General features: G+C 42.5%; 1 protein-coding gene and 1 long non-coding RNA gene across 3 annotated transcripts; both read right to left on the bottom strand.

Moving 5' to 3' along the window:
- On the bottom strand, window positions 377-4,198 carry LOC8056650 (pentatricopeptide repeat-containing protein At1g09900). The gene has a single exon (XM_002452010.2). The coding sequence runs from the start codon at window positions 4,100-4,102 to the stop codon at window positions 1,670-1,672; it is 2,433 nt and encodes an 810-aa protein (XP_002452055.1). The 5' UTR covers window positions 4,103-4,198; the 3' UTR covers window positions 377-1,669.
- Window positions 11,851-14,867, bottom strand: LOC110435082. 2 transcript variants are annotated; one of them, XR_002452745.1, is made up of 4 exons: window positions 14,576-14,867; window positions 13,878-14,099; window positions 13,215-13,350; window positions 11,851-12,137 (listed from the first exon to the last, which is right to left on the bottom strand). It is a non-coding gene; the product is annotated as an uncharacterized LOC110435082 (long non-coding RNA). The 2 variants fall into 2 exon arrangements; XR_002452746.1 differs by having other exon boundaries at window positions 14,580-14,822.

The raw sequence follows: 16,377 nt of genomic DNA, 5'->3' as shown, positions 1-16,377 counted from the left end.
TGATTTGACTGTTGATGTCCCCCTTTTGATCTTTTTAGAAGTAGAGATAGAGATGATAATAAATAAAAACAGCTAAATCAATGGTTGCAGAAAGAGACTAGACTAGTAACAAGACAAAGCTAGATTTGAACATATATTAAATCTAGGACTTCCATTTGGACTATTGCAAGATTTGAGAACCTAGGGACAAAGTTGAAGCTGACCATAAATCACATACAAAATTTTAAGTTCCTTGAAAAAACAAAATTTAAGTCATTCAAAATGAAAAAAACACAGATATAAATGGGTCTTGTTGCAGGTTATAGCACAAGTTACTTTTACATACCTATAGAGTTCAACAAGTCCTGGCAACAATTGTGAAAGTTGGGGATGAATATTTACTATTTTTCAGTAATTACTGCTCATAACCCCTATTTTGTTCTCTCGAACAACGCAGGAGAGCTGCGTGTCATTTCATTAAGAAGAAGAAAGAACCAAAGGGCCAGCAGGAACCGGTCCAAGTACAAAAACTCAACCCCCCACTCACACAACACCAACCAGTAGCTAACACTTACAAAACAATAAAAGAAACCACATCAAAACCCCTGACCAACCTAGCCACAGTTCTAAGCAGCCAAGGACAGCAACCAGGCAAGGAGCTCTTGGAGTTTTGAAGCTCCTGTCATCCCAAAAAACCGCATTCATCAGCTATCACTCGGAGCAGATCGGTATGCTAGGCCTGGCATGCTCTTCCTGTGTTTCTAGGTTTCCCAAGCTACCAGAATAACTAAATAGTTGAACCCCTTTTGCAATTCCTTTGGAATAAGCTGAAAACCTTTCCTCCACCAACTTGAAAATTTGGTGTCTGAAGTTGAGGGCACCAGAGCAGGTAGAACTTAAAACAAAACCTGCCCGGTAAAGACACAGCCCACAAAGATGTGCTGTATGGTTTCTTCCTCTTTATCATAAAAAAGGGCAGCCTCCGAGTGGGGCAAGCCTCTTTTAGCAAGATGGTCTACCATCCAACAACGATTATTGATAGCCAAACAAATGAAGAACTTGCACCGGAGTGGAGCCCTACTCATCCAAATCTTTTTCTATGGTGCAAATTTGATGGTCCTGCCAAAGAATGCAGCATAAGCTGATTTGCTGTTGTAGGTACCTGACTGAGTTAACTTCCATCTAAACTGATCAGGTACCACCTGCTGCAGGGCCACACCTCCACTAGATCCCAAATATTGAGATAAACCTCCAAGACCTGGACAGTAAGTGCTCCTTTGATATCTACCACCCATCTCCGGTTATTTAGAGCTTCAGCTACTGTCCTTCTATTGCCATCCAAAACCATGATACAATGCTGAACCTCTTTTATGACTAAAGATTGGTGCTTTTGTTTGTTTGATTACAGCCAAAAAGTCACATGTAGTACCCATCTCAATTACCTGCCATAATTCATTCTTGAAAAAGCATCCATGCAGGCTATCTCAAAAAAAAAATTATGATCACATGACATCATCCATTCCAATACTCAAGAACTCAAACCAAACTTTCTTCTGGTACAAGTAATTAATGAGTACCAGATGTAAATTCATCAAATCAATGATGAACTCCAGCCTGGTTACTTTGAATCCTTACCATCCTCAGGACTCAAAGCTCTTCAACACAGACAACAGGAATTGATTGTAGGCTTTCATGGCATACTGCTCAATAACTTGAGGCCTTCATCCACACGCCTTTGCTCAGAATAGCCATTGACAAGGGAACTATGAATCTTCCTATTAGGGCTACATCCATACACTGACATTTGCTCAAAAACTTCAGTTGCCATGTCAACCAGCCCATTCTGGCACAATGAACCAATGAGCATACTGAATGTTGCTTCATCTAGGGGGCACTGCTTTCTAAACATCTCAGCTATAAGCTCCCTGGCATCCTCCCATCGCTTTGCTCTACACAAACCCTTCAGTGCAGCGCTGTAGCAAATGGTGTCAGGCTCACATGGCATGTTTCTTAGTAACTGGAGAGCATCTTCAGCACGGTATTGTTCAGCAAAGCCATTAATGAGGGAACTGTAAATGAAAACATTAGGCATGCATTCATACTTAAGCATTAGCTCAGAAACTTCAGTTGCAGACTCAAGAAACCCTTTGTGACACAAGTTATTGATTAGTATACTGAATGTGACTTCATCTGGAAGACAGTTCTTTCTAATCATCTCCAGTATCAGTTCACCAGCATCCTCCCATCGCTCGGCCCTACACAAGCCTTTCAATGCAGCACTATAGCAAATGGTATCTGGCTTGCAGGGCATGTCATTTAGTAACTTCAAGGCATCATCTACACACTCTTGATCAGAAAGGCCATTGATAAGGGTGCTATAGATTATAACATTAGGCATACAATTGTACTTCGGCATTTTCTCAAAAACTTCAATTGCACACTCAACAAAACCTTTTTGGCACAAATAGCTGATTAGGGTACTAAATGTCACTTCATTAGGGAGACATTCATCCTTAACCATCTCAGCTACGAGCTTCCCAGCATCTTCCCATTGCTCAGCTCTACACAAACCCTTCAACATATAATTATAGGTAACAACATTTCGTTTGCAGGACATGTTTTTGAATAGCTCGAGGGCATCATCCACACTCCCATTTTCAGAAAACCCATTGATAAGAGAATTGTATATGATAATATCAGGTGAGCATCCAAACTTTGTCATTTCCCTCAAAACTTCAGCACCATAGTCAACTAGCCCTTTTTGGCACAAACAGTCGATGATCAACCCGAATGTGACTTCATCAAGGTTCAGCTGGTTTCTGATCATCTCAGCTACAAGCTTCCCAACATCATCCCATCGATCAGCTCTGCACAGTCCCTTCAGTACGGATCGATAGCAAACAGTGTTAGGTTTCCATGGTATAGTTCTTAGTAACTCAAGAGCATCATCCACACAGCCACGTTCAGATAAGGCATTAACTAGGGCACTGTAGGTGAAATTATCAGGTTTACATCCATACTTGGGCATTTGCTCAACAACTTCCATTGCACAGTCAACCAACCCTCTGTGGCACAAGTAACTGATTACTGTGTTGAATGTAACTTCATCTGGGGGGCAATCCTTTCTAACCATCCCAGCAATAAGCGTTCCTGCATCCTCCCAGCGCCCATCTCTACACAAACCCTTCATCACAGTGTTGTAACTAAAGATGTCAGGTTTGCAGGGCATTTGGTCGAATAAATGAAGAGCCTCCTCAACACGCCCCAGCTCTGCAAGGCAACTGATGATTTCATTGTAAACAATCACGCCCCGTGTGCACCTGCACTTGGACATCTGATCAAGAACTCCCATTGCACGGTCAGCCAATCCATTTTGGCATAACGAATGGATTATCATACCGAACGTGAGATCATTTGGGGGGCAACCACTCCGGATCATCTCGGAGAGGAGCTCCTCGGCATCGTCCCACTCCTTGTTGCTGCACAGGCCCTTGAGCAGGGTGCTATTGGTGTACGAGTTGGGGGCGAACGGCATGTCGGCAACGAGGCGCCGGGCATCGTTGAGGCGGCCCTCGCGGCAGTAACCCGCGACGAGGGTGTTATAGGTGACGACATCGGCGGAGCCGGACAAGGCAAGGGAGGCCAGCATACGCTCGGCGTCGGCGAGACGACCCCCCGCGCGGCAGTACCCCGCGACGAGGGTGTTCCGCGTGACGGCATCGGCGGTGCCCGCGCGCTCGGAGGCCCCGAGCACACGCTCAGCGTCGTCGAGGCGGCCCGCTGCGCAAAGCTTCTTGATGAGGAGTGTACAGGGAACCGCGGCGGGTCGCTCGGGATCCCGCATGGACTCCACAAGGAGGAGCGCGGCGTCCAGGTCGCCGAGGTGGACGAGGTGGTGCAGCCGCTGGTTAGCCCCGCTCCTGCCCGCGCCGCGCCGGGGCGGGGGTGCCCGCGGGTTGACCCACCTGGAGCTGGAGGTAGCCGCGGCGGCGGAGGAGAGGCGGATGCGGGCGCTGTGAGGCTTGTGGTTCGTGGGAGGGAAGGGGTGGGCAGAGACGGCAGCGGTGGGAGGCGACAGCAGTGAGGTGGTGCCGGCGGCGAGAGCCGGGGGGCTCATTTTCATGGTCCGCGCGTGTTGATAACGGCACTGACGAGGATTGGAGTGGATGATAGCATGAGAACCTGTTCGACTCAGGAGCAAGGTATTGGATAAGGGCTTTAGAGCCGTTTTTTTTTTCTTTTCTTTTATAAACCCCGGCTCTAAGGCCTTTTTAGATAGCATGTCCAGGCATTGCTACCAAATACCTAATATTTTATATTAAAAATACATGGATCATATAATAAAATAATAATATTATAAAACTTAAATACCAACTTTAAAATGACATTATCTTAAAAAAGTAAATTTTGTGAAATCAAACACAGTCATTGAGAGCATGACAACACAGGCTCAGAAATTCTACTTTATGGACCTTTCATTTCTTGATTCCTAATAATTAGTGGTTCACAAAAGAACGCAACTTCATAAAGTGCTTTGATTGCGGATCATGATTTATAGCACCCTTCTTTCTTCTTGGCTACGAGTCAGCCTGGGCACAAAAAAACCGAAAACTAAATCGAAATAATCAGAACTGAAACCAAAAAAATCGAAATTGGTTCCTGTTCGGTTCCTGGTTTTGAGGAACGAATTTAGTAGGTTAATTCTGTTTCTGGCCTCGGTTGACCGAGGGAACTAAATATTTCAGCCCATGACACAACCCAAATAGAAAGTAGCCCAGCCCAAAAACACTTACCTGTTACCTCCGCCAGACACCAGCCGGCAGCCGCCGCCCACTCCCACCAGACCACCGCCACACCACTCGAACAGAACAGGCACCACCGCACACTAGTCCTCCAGTCTAGAGTCCAGACCTCCACACCTCAGCTCCACTCTAGCCTCTAGGAGCCGCCGCCCCCAGTCCCCCACCCGGCCTGGAGCTGGAGGCCACCCTGTGCCTGCCTTGAGCCACGCACGGGCGGCAGCGCGCATCCGCGACCGCGACTACGCGAGCGGCGAGCCCGCGACTCTTCGTGCCACGCGACTATGGCAACCAAGCGCCTCCCAGGTGACTACGCGAGCGGCGAGCCCACGACTCTCCGTGCTAGGCGACTATTGCTTGTTTTCCTTTGAATTTGAGAGAACGATAACATATATGTGTTGTGCTGTTGTTTTATGCTACATTTCTTTAAATTGCCCCAGTTGACTGCATGAAGATCAGGTAAAATGCTGTCGAAATTTACAATTGAATGGGATGTTTATTATATTTTGAATTTTTTCGGTTCCTTCAGTTACAACTGAAACCGAACCGAATTACCTGAAACCGTTTCAAAATTCCTCGGTTCCGCGTTTCATAAGAAACCGATCAGTGCCTGTTTCTATTGGAACCGAATTTGTTGGATAACCGAAGTACCAAACCGATCAGTTTTGGTTAACCGAACGCCCAGGCTGAGCTACGAGTGAGTTGTGCCTCTCTTGTGCAAAATTATTGTGTCTCTCTTCATCTCTAGAGTGAGTTGTGCCTCTCTTGTGCAAAATTATTGTGTCTCTCTTCATCTCTAGCGTGAGTTCATCCCAGGACTTTTCCATTTTGGTATTAAAAGTTTTTCTTCAGGGTTAGTCCAACAAAATATCCAATATCTACTATAGCATACTATCAGCTCAAAAATCAACCTAGACACCATGTCTAATTTGATTCAAGAAGGCATTTTAACCAAAGCACCACGCTTAATTTAAAAAGCCTTTGAATGTAAGATCACCAATCCTAAACTAGGCACCCTGCTTCATTTAAGAGATGTATGAAACTACTTCAAAGCCTACGCATACTATAGCAAACAAAGGTAACATGAAAGCATTATAGATGTTTACTCAAAGAGTAATTAAAGGGCATGATTATTATTTATCAAATTGAGTATATCTTAAAGATAGAGGCAACTAGGATAGTATAGCAACATGGCAAAAGATGTATATCTGGAAGTATATCCCGAAGCTTGAATTTTTCAAAAATCAAGATTGGATGAAAGTAATTCAATGTTGCATAATGATTGGTTGGACATACCTGTTGACGGTTCTTAAGTATCAATTTTAATTATCAAATAAACAAGAGAAAGGACCAATATGCAACCATCACCTAGAATTAGGGTTTGATCTGACAGAATTCCACGAGTTTTGTCGTTTATTTGTTTCTGCAGGGGTTATCAGGAAATAAGGAAGAAAGGCCCACATGTCGGGATTACATAGAGATATCAACGCATCGCGTAATTTTTCATCATCTAGAAGACTCCAGAAGCCACGAGACCGAAGCGGAGGCGAAACTGGGCCAGGCCCAGGGTGCCCGCCCTGGTAGCCTGGGCGCCCGCCCCCCTTTTGCCAAATCAGGACTCTTTCGCTCGGGATATTCCACCAACCTATTGGATCAAGAAAAACATAGTACCACCTCGCCTATCGACCCAAAAACGCATAGAAGGGGAGGACTATATAAGCAAGGCCCCCTGGCCCCTGGAGAAGACATGAAGAAATTATCATAGAGACTGAGGGGTGCCCTCCAAGGAAAACCTCTTCTCTAATTAATATTTCTTTTTAGGCTTAGCAATCAATGTAAGGTAGAAATAGATCTTCTAGTTTCTACTAGATTGAGAGAGATAGAGTGGAGGTGTAGAGTGGAGGAAGCCCGGCCTGTCGGTGTCTACTCCAAGCTTGTACCTGCGGGATCAAGTTCTCCTAACCCGAAGCTTGCTCCTAGGATTCTTCAGTAATTCGACTTCTAAATTCTAGTAAGTTCTTGTTTTATTGTTCTTATGGTTTATGAGTTTACTTTAATCTCTTCGCGTAGAGTTTAGAGTAATCATTGCTGGCGTAAACGTGGTGTTTAGGCTGGGGTACTCATAGATATTCCCTGACTAGCTGGACCGTGGTAGTAGTGAGGAACGTGACAATTCCGAGCTACCTTTGTAGATCACATCTCGTTAGCAGGAAGGATAGGGTTTATAGGTGCGGGTTGAACATCCTTTGTGGTGTCTAGATTCCGTTAGCCTCCCCATTAGAACAGTAGATCATCCTTACCAAGGTTAGAAGGAGACTACAGTTGCAGTCTTCTCTATTTATCACTCACATCGAAAGACATTCTTTGTGCCTAAAGGTTAGTAGTAATAGACCGGTTAGTGAGATGCACTCTTTCTCCTAGTGGTAAAAAAAATAAATACGATACTCTGGATAACCTCCCGGGTGAAGTGCTCACCGATATCCGTGCGCTTGCGGATCAATTCCTTATTGCGTTCCCAAATATCAACAATACCTTGCATTTTTCACTCCTTCGACCTTTTGCTCCAAACCTAGTAAGATTAGTGACAAGAATACCCAAAGGAATATTTTCACAATTATAATTCTATGCTCAATTAACAAGGGTAGCGCAGTAGAAAGGTAAACACTCATGTCATGGTCTAAACTGTGCTTGTTTTAGAACACTAAGCTTGTCTTTGGGAAACCCTCAAGATGTGGTTTGGTGAAGTGGTTTCCCTTCCAACACCAACCTAAGTGCACTACTCTCAAGATTCACCACACGAGATCTACAATATTTATGATAAACATATGTGTCTATAACCACCCTTTCAAAAAACTTTAGGAATAGTGAGCATGAGGAGGTTGAAGATCTCATGTGGGGCAATGCTAGAGAGACTAAGTGAATCAGGAGATTTTTCATATGAGCAAGGGATTAATGGGGTGTTAATGAAGTAGCTTCCTAGCTCATTGAAGTCTCCATCATTTTCTACTTCCAAGGGTGACTCGAGATATATGTCCAAAAATTCTCTTGGCTCGTCTCTTGAATTGATCTTATCTAAGGTCTTGTCCATCCATCCAATGGCAATAGCACATAGGTTTTTAATGCTCTCTAGTCGTGGATGTTGCTCTTCTCAATCTTCTATATGGTCTTGATGATTACTATGCATGGGATATCTAGATGGATTTCTAGAATCGTGAGGAGGTTTGAACAAGCCATAGTGGTCAAGGATGGGTTCATATTCTATATCTAACGTGGGCATAGAAGGAGAGAAGATAAGAGTGGCTTCTAGATGGTTTCGCTCTCCTTCTATGGCATTACTTGACATGCCATCCTTGAGTCTTTTAGGGGGATTTGATTTGAAAAAATTCCAAAGAAATCTCTTTTGAAGATTCAAACTACAAGCACTAAAAGATCTCTTAGGAAGCGGGAAGTTTAAACTCCTCCCAAATTCTTTTTTATGGTGAATTTGGAGTAGTGTTGGTTTGGGATGGATAGCCAAATCATAGGATTAGAATGTTTGTAAAGTGGCTATGAAAACTTCCTCTTGTAGTTTGGGGGATGATTCTTGTAACACCCAGTGTTATGGTTGCATTCTTTCACATACATAACATGAGCATCATCATCTTCATAAGCATATCATGATCATCATTTACCTTGGGTCATGTCATCTTATGCACAAGTATGATTTGACTTGCTTAAATATGCTTTCTATGCTTATGTTTGTGTGTACCTTGCTCTTGTTTGTGTTCTATGCTTTGGTAAATAGTTCATCTATGCTTAACTCAACATTTGGAACAATGTTCATGTTGGTCACATCTCCAAAATAAGTATCTAAGTCATACTTTCACTTATAGGCCCTAAAAACCTCTTCTGCTTAGGCTTTTAAAAAAGTGTTTCATAAAATGTTTGCATGTCAAAACTTCCTAAACCAAAGTTGTAGAAAATTTTATAAGGAACAAAAGTTGTTTCTTGGCCATCTCATGAAAATGATCACAACATGCTCAAAAAGTGTTTACAAGGCAGATTTGGGGGCTGTTTTGGCACTTAGCAACATTTTGCTAAGTCCTAGCGCCACCAGTTTGCTCGATCGGTTTTGGAAACTTCGTATCTCTTCATCCAGGTGGATTTGGTTCTTGCTACAGTTGACAATCTTGTAGAGCTCGTTTAGTACTCCAACTTTGTCAACTACACCATCTCCTAATTCACCACGGTTTGGGAGTTAATCATCGTCAAAGTAGCTCTGTCAGACAAGCATCACAGTTTCTGAATGGAGGCCGTCCCCGTCGACGTGGCCGACCGGCGTCAGTACATCGGTGACATTTGGCGCCCGTACACCGTCTCTGGCCCCGCTCGTCAGCCCTGGACGCGCGCATGACCTCCACGACGACGCCCTCGAGCGCGTGGACGTGTCCATTCTCTCTCTCTCTCTCTCTCTCTCTCACCTCTCTCGCGCTGAAAGCTCGGCCGCAGCGGAGTCGCCGTCGCGAGCTCACTCCGGCGAGCTCGAGCGCGCTCCACGCTGCAGCGCCGCCTACCAAAGCTCGCCCACAGCTCCACCATGTCCTGCTCTCCAACTTCCACCCTCAAGCTCGCCGTGAAACCCTCCGGTGAGCCGACATTTCCAACCTTCCCCAAACGGATCGCCGGAATAGTTTTCTCCGGCGAGCCCAATGCTGAGCTCCTCGGAGCGTCTCATCTTCTCTGGTTGGGTTCTAGAGGTAGCGTAGGACCTTAGATAGCGTCTGCGCTACTCGGGGGACACTCTACCGCACTCACTGTTGCCGGACACGACACGCAGCGCCGTCGTGTTACCGCCGGAGTTCGGTCCTCTCGTGGCCAGCCCTTTCCACACCGTTTCAAGCCAAGTCACCTACCTAGAAAGCTTCGTCTTAGTTCACTGGTGCTGTAGGAAACCCTAGGTCACGCTCTACCGGCATGAGAGCTCCGGCGTATCGCTGAGCATCTCCGCCGAGCTGCCATGGTCGACGGCGAGCCCCTTCCGGTGGCTCCGCCGTGGGAAAAAGGGGTCAACCGGTTCGCAAGTGTCTGGGGATCATGTTGGTGCCCTCGGTTTGGCCGGAGACCTCGCTGTTGCGGAGAAATCGTCGGTGAACGTCGCCTCGGTCGAGAGGAAGAAGAACCTGACATGCGGGTCCTGCTGTCAGTGACACAACGGCTCCCTCCTCTCTTTTATTCAAAATCCAGATTTTTTGCAATCTTGCAAAAATGATATCTCCAGTTTCTGAGCTCCAAAAATTGTGAAACAAATTTTATGATGATCCATGGGATGGCTAGTTTTTAATAAAAATATAATATGCACCATATTTGCTGTGAAAAATAATTGTTATGAATTAATCTTGTTAATTATGTGTAAATTCATATCTTTTGATATACTGCTCCAATTGCTGTGAAATTTTTATGCTATGCTCTGGATAGTATTAGAATGCCTTGGTAAATATTTCATGATTTTTAGAGTGCTGTATCTCTGATATGTAATTTATGTTCATACTATGGTCTAATTTCATATTTAAATCATATAAAATGTTTTATGCTTATGCTGGTGTTCTCCTTTGGTGTCAAGCTTGTTTATAGTAGTAGTAACATGTCAATAATCTGAAATCTGTTGTTTGACACTATCCAAGCCATGTTTCTTAATTTATGAAATAAGCATCTTATTACAGGTTAATTAATTATCTTAAGTTTGGCATGTGCAATTTCTCTAAAATTTTTATGGTGATGTCCAGGTGCTATGCTTGTGCTTATGTAATTGTTGTAGATTTTTCTAAGCACTCTTGCTGGTATCTTGTAATAATGTCCTTTTATGGAATTAAAGTAATAAATGCCTTCTTTTTATATGATTAGTGGTCAACATGTGATGTTCTGGTAATCTTAGGTTATGCTTGTGCTTATAAGTCACTTGGTTAGCACTAAATATGTTTTTACAATGTCATCAAATAATTAATTAAAGGTTAGATGGCTGTTCTGGACAGCAAGTTAGTAATCTGATCATTGCTGGATGATAACTTTGTTTTCTGAAAGACTTGTCTAAATCAAAGATGTTGTAAACTTGGTGAACTAGCTGCAGTTTAAATTTGGGATCAATTGGTCCAGTAGTTTAAAAGTTATGGCTCTTCTAAGTTGAGTTCCAGAACTAGGTGCTTTCTGTTTTTCTGAAACAAAACCTGGAACTTTGTTTAGTTGACTTGTTTAACTTGTGAATCTTGATGGGATGTCTAAAGATGAAATGTAAAAATTTCATAAGCTTTTCAGAATGTTTTCATTCATGTTTGTTGGATCTGTATAGCATTAGTTATGAATTGTTCCTTGAGCTGCTCTGATTTTGGTTGTTGCTGTTTAACGATTTAACTTGGTGAGTCTTGTTAGTTAAGATTGGTACTCTTTTGTGAGCTTGAAAGGGGAGTTACTCCGTAAATGAGTGTCCAATGAAGTCTCTAATCTTGTTACCAATCTTGTTACCAAGCATTTATCATCATCTAGTGTGCACCCATTTCTCACTTATCGTGCATGCAATAAGTGCATCGGAAGCGACAGTCTCGTTCGAGCTCGATCGAGTGAACCACAAAGGCCCGGAGATCATCAGGAGGTGGAGGTCCAGCCAACCAGACAAGAGGAGCCCGAAGAGGAGGTCGAGTGCCCTAATGAGGAGCCAGTTTCGTTCGTGAAAGGCAAGCCCCGGAGCATCTTAAGTCTCCCACTTTAATTTCAAAAGCATACTTGATTATGTTCACTACAAGAAATGTGCCAACTTTTGACATTTGATATATGTCACAATACCTATAAAATATGTCATAGGTCATCATTTATGACACCAAGTTGACGAAAAATCAAATGTCAAAAGATGAGCGTCTTTAACGACAACTTGTGACATTTAAGTGTTAATGTCATATCATTATGACACTGATTTTGAACGTCATAACCTTTATGACCTTTGCTTTTATGTCACAACTTCTTTGATCTTGCTAGGTGGTGAATTACATATAGCCCAATATTTATTTGGACATCATTCAAGACCCACAGTTGCACAAACAATCCAAAATAACATGTGTGCCTAACAATATATTCCATTCACGACCAAATACACAAGTTCACAAGTCACACATCAACATCTTTGTTATATTCATCGCAAACACCAAAGTAATTATTCAAGAATTGACCTTGGTCACAAAGGTATGTTAGACAAAATAAACAGATGGATATTTCACATCCCTGTCTCACAAGTGACCTTTGTCACCAAACTAATAGTCCTAACAGACAGTGCTAGCAGCTAATTATTCTTGGTGCCAGGAGCAAATAACTGAAGTTGCTGAATCTCTCCATGTCCTGCAAACGCACAACACATTAGAAATAGCCATCACTTGTTGAAACAAATAAAATTATCAATAAAGAACGTTACATGTATACTACTAGAAGAAATCAAGCAACAACAATCTTTTCCACTTTAACATATATTTGAGCATTTATAGGAAATACACTAATTCACACTGAACATTCTCACACCAAGAATAAAGTTCAAATTGCTCTAGTCAATACTGAAAACTTAGTACATATTGACACAGTCACAACTACAAATGCAAATATTGAATTGCTAAAAAGTGTAAAGCAGAGGATAGGTGAGCTGAGGTGTTGCCAACAGCCTGCCAACTGCATCAATGTGACTGAACATGCTTTAGGAAACTACATGATGCAACGGAGTGCTCACTTAAGATGCATTTGTAACTAAATTATCTAAACTCTAAATTAGCATGCTAAGTGACATGATGCAGTAAATTATTTTCTAGGATGCTCACTAGGTATTCTTGTTGACAGCTTCAGTTGGCAAAAGGGAAGTCTAAGAGTGAGTATGAGCAGCAGCCTCAGATTATTAGTAGTTGATCATGTGCAGAGAAGCAAATGATAAGTTCCTAGACAGTTATTATTAGCCTCACATTGCTCTACTATCTAGCATTTTAGTTGCTGCACAGAACATTGACAAACACTCTGCTATTATCACAGAGCCACTACTGAACATATTTTTCGATACTAAAAACAACTTTGTTGTTTATGCATGAAACAATATTTCAGAGTGAAGTTTCCTATATGCTCTAAAATAAAAGTCAGAGGCTGTCATAAGTTAACAACCTAGAGCTGTTGTGAGGAAAGCTCTTAATTTTTCTCAGACAATCTCGTGAAAATCCTTGCATTAATCTTATATACTCCTAATATTATTTCTTTTTGAAATACTATTAACACTGTCGCTAGGAAATAGTTGAACAAATATTACAATCTGCATAATCTTAGTATAATCTGTTTCAAGCCACATTAATGACCATGACAATAATATGATTGATGACCATGAGTGATAAAGCAAACATTGGGTAGTATTTTCATGAATGAAACAAATGTCACGTGAAACATTACTTTGCATCTGACAGTGTTCTCTGAGGATTTGGTTTTCTAGAACGCCATATCTATAAATCAATAGCCCAACAAGAAATAGGAAGGCCACACCTTCTAGAATCCTTGCTATGATGGCTTCTTTCTAGCTTTGATTTCCCTGCAAGCAATCATGAATTGAGAGCTCTGAACTGAAAATAAAATAGGACTGGACATAAATTAAATCCGAACACAAGCTAATTTGGAGCAAAACCAATCTCTGAAGCAAATAAAGGGATACTAACTTCCCAAAATAATACAAAAAAACTCAAAATTGGATTTTATGAAACATACACAGATACGAGAAAAGAAATTTTAGGCATATCAATAAAAATATTTGTTTGAGCAATATGGTCTTGTTCTGCACATGCTAAAATTAGGAACTTTCTCAAGCACCACATCCTAACATATGAAATTCTAGGCACATAAATAGAAATATTAATGTTGGTTGTAGAGGGATATTGTGAGTGCACATCAATGGATAATGTGTGTGACTTATCATGTTTCATTTTTCATCTCTAACTGTAGATTAAGCTTGCTACTACTGCCAATATTAAAAAAATCAGCAGGCCACCTTGTTCTCATGGCTATTCAAGATTACAGAATTGGTACAGAAAAATACGATGCTATAGCAGTTCGGTGAAGCACCTTAATGTGGAGAAAGTTGTTTTCCAGTCAGCCATGTTTTATGTTTAGAACTCATTATGGACTCTCTAGATTCATACAATGGGTCAGATTCTTCACGAGCAACAACCACAGGCTTTGTTCCCACAAGTTCACGTAACTTTCCCAAACCAAGTCGCTGGAACATCCGATTTTTCTCGAGAATGTTGTATGCCCTTTGCAGCTCATAATCAGTCATGGGCGTCTCTGTGGTTGAACAATAGTAAAAAAAGCAGATTAGTGGAATGATGTATATGTATTGAATAGCAACAAAAGGAGACAATTGTTATCCTGAACTTTGAAAGCCCGTAATCAAATAAAATGGATGGGATGCAACAGGCAAGGACACATCCAGGTTCAAAGTCATTGAGATCGCTTCTATTAAACCATAAATCATCTACACATGTAAATAATAATTTGCAGGGTAAAATACAAAATACTATTGTTGTCAGGTTATGATAGAAGGATAGACCAAACAAAATACTATTATTGTCCGCCCTGCTAACAGCTGAATTCAACAACTAGAGATGGGGCTCCATCTAGACCAAACCACAAAGGTTATGGTCGAAGGATAGACCATACCCAAAAATGTAAGTAAAAGGCAAAATCAAACAGCAATTGCAGTATCATAAAAAAAATCACCTTATTACAAACACAAGTACTAGTATATGAATCAAACGTACCTACTGGCTCATGAGTAGTTGACTTCTGGTTTCCGCCCTTCCTACCAGGAGCCATCTTGATGCGGAGATGTCGATGACGAGTGCTGCCGTTGGTGGCGACTAGAGTTGTGAACGGCGTCAGTGGGTGCGGACAGCTTCGTCGCAGGCGGCTAGCGTCAGAGGCTATGGATGTCGTTGGAGGTTGCGGATGGCATCGACTGGAGTTCGGGGCCGGATGGCGTAGCCGGGTGTGGATGGCCTCGCAGCCTCTTCCACAGCCAGACAAAGTTAGGATTTGGAGAGGAGTGGCGGCTGTGGATGAAGCTGCAGGATTTAGAAGGTAGGGTTTGGGGAACGAGGAAGGGAATAGAGAGTGACAATGGAGAAAGTACTAAAGTATCCTTGATCTGACTAAGCCTATTCTAGAATGTGTGGGCAAAAGGATCATTTTACACCTAAAATTTCGATCTGGCGGGGGATGCACGTGCTCACAGCGAATTCCATTCGCGCTCAGTAATCTCACCGCAAATTCAATTCAGAGTACAGCTACACGAAGGCTACAGAGAGTTGGTCACATCAAAGTTCAGAGTTCCAGAAGAGTTGCTCACCTTGCAGTTGTGCCACCCAGGCCAGATCCGTCGGACTGGATCCGCCGGACTGGAACCGGGGAGGCCGCCAGGAGGGAGAGGCCAAGAGAGAGTGGGCGACTAAGAGCTGGTATAAGCTGCAGCACCACCGGAGGCCAGATCCAGACGACGCGGGCACCCTCTCACCACGAGCCCGAGGAACCGTGGACGGGATTTCGGCGAGCCGCCGCGATGGTTCTCTCGGTAGATGACGAGCAGACTTCTGTATTTGGTTGGGTCTTTCTTTTTTTACCTCGTCGCGCCCTTGCTAATTATTAAAAACTATAAGTTCAATCACCAGCATAAATGTTGGTGTATTGTAGTGGATTGTCTGGAGCTTTTGAACCCCTCTGGGTTGTGAGTTCGAACTCTGATGCTCACATATTTTTTTTAAATAATTCCTGCATGTATATTTTTCTAAAATATAATTCCTGTGTGCGCTTGTTCTGCTGGCAGGTTGGGAAGTTTAATTTAATAGAATAGGTTAAATACCAGAGTAAAAAAGAAAAAAAGAAAATAAGCACATATGACCCACTTCAAGACAATACTAATATTTTAAAAATTAGAAGATATGAAAAACCATTCCTGTCATATAAAATAGTTTTTGACACCACTATCCTTTATACATTTATATGACCACCGCAATTAGTGGTTTTGACATAAACAAAAATGTCACCATATGGAATTTGACTACCTTTAAGACTTTTTTTGTGACGTTTATTTAGTTATATCACTAAGTTGAAATGCTTTCAAAGCAAACGTCATAAACAAGTCAGTTTAGTGACTTTTTGATCAAATGTCATGCCATAAACGTCATAAACCAACACATTTCTTGTAGTGGTTATATCTAATGGTGCATTATACCCTTTTCTTGGCCAGATATTTCACCACTACCTGGTTGTAGAGTTAGGGTCGAGTAGCAGCTTAGCCTTGCTTTAATCAGTAGAAGTCGGGTGATATTCTGTCAATAGGGTTGTTGTTGGATTACGATTGACTATATGTGCTATCGTGGGAAAGAACCTGTTTAAAATGACTTAAGCCGGGCGGAGTTTTGCAAGGTGGTAGTAACTCCATCTATGGCAGCTAAGGACTGATCGTTGTACGTCCTCTTGTCATGTTGAACGCATGCCTGACACTTAGTTGGCCGGATAACTCGTTCCGACCGCAAAGCCTAGTAGTAGTATGACTCAGGCCGGA

The sequence above is a fragment of the Sorghum bicolor genome, chromosome 4 (assembly GCF_000003195.3).
Source record: "Sorghum bicolor cultivar BTx623 chromosome 4, Sorghum_bicolor_NCBIv3, whole genome shotgun sequence".
Taxonomy (NCBI): Eukaryota; Viridiplantae; Streptophyta; class Magnoliopsida; order Poales; family Poaceae; genus Sorghum; species Sorghum bicolor.
Note: the sequence above shows the minus strand (reverse complement) of the source record. Positions and strands in the feature narration are given on the sequence as shown.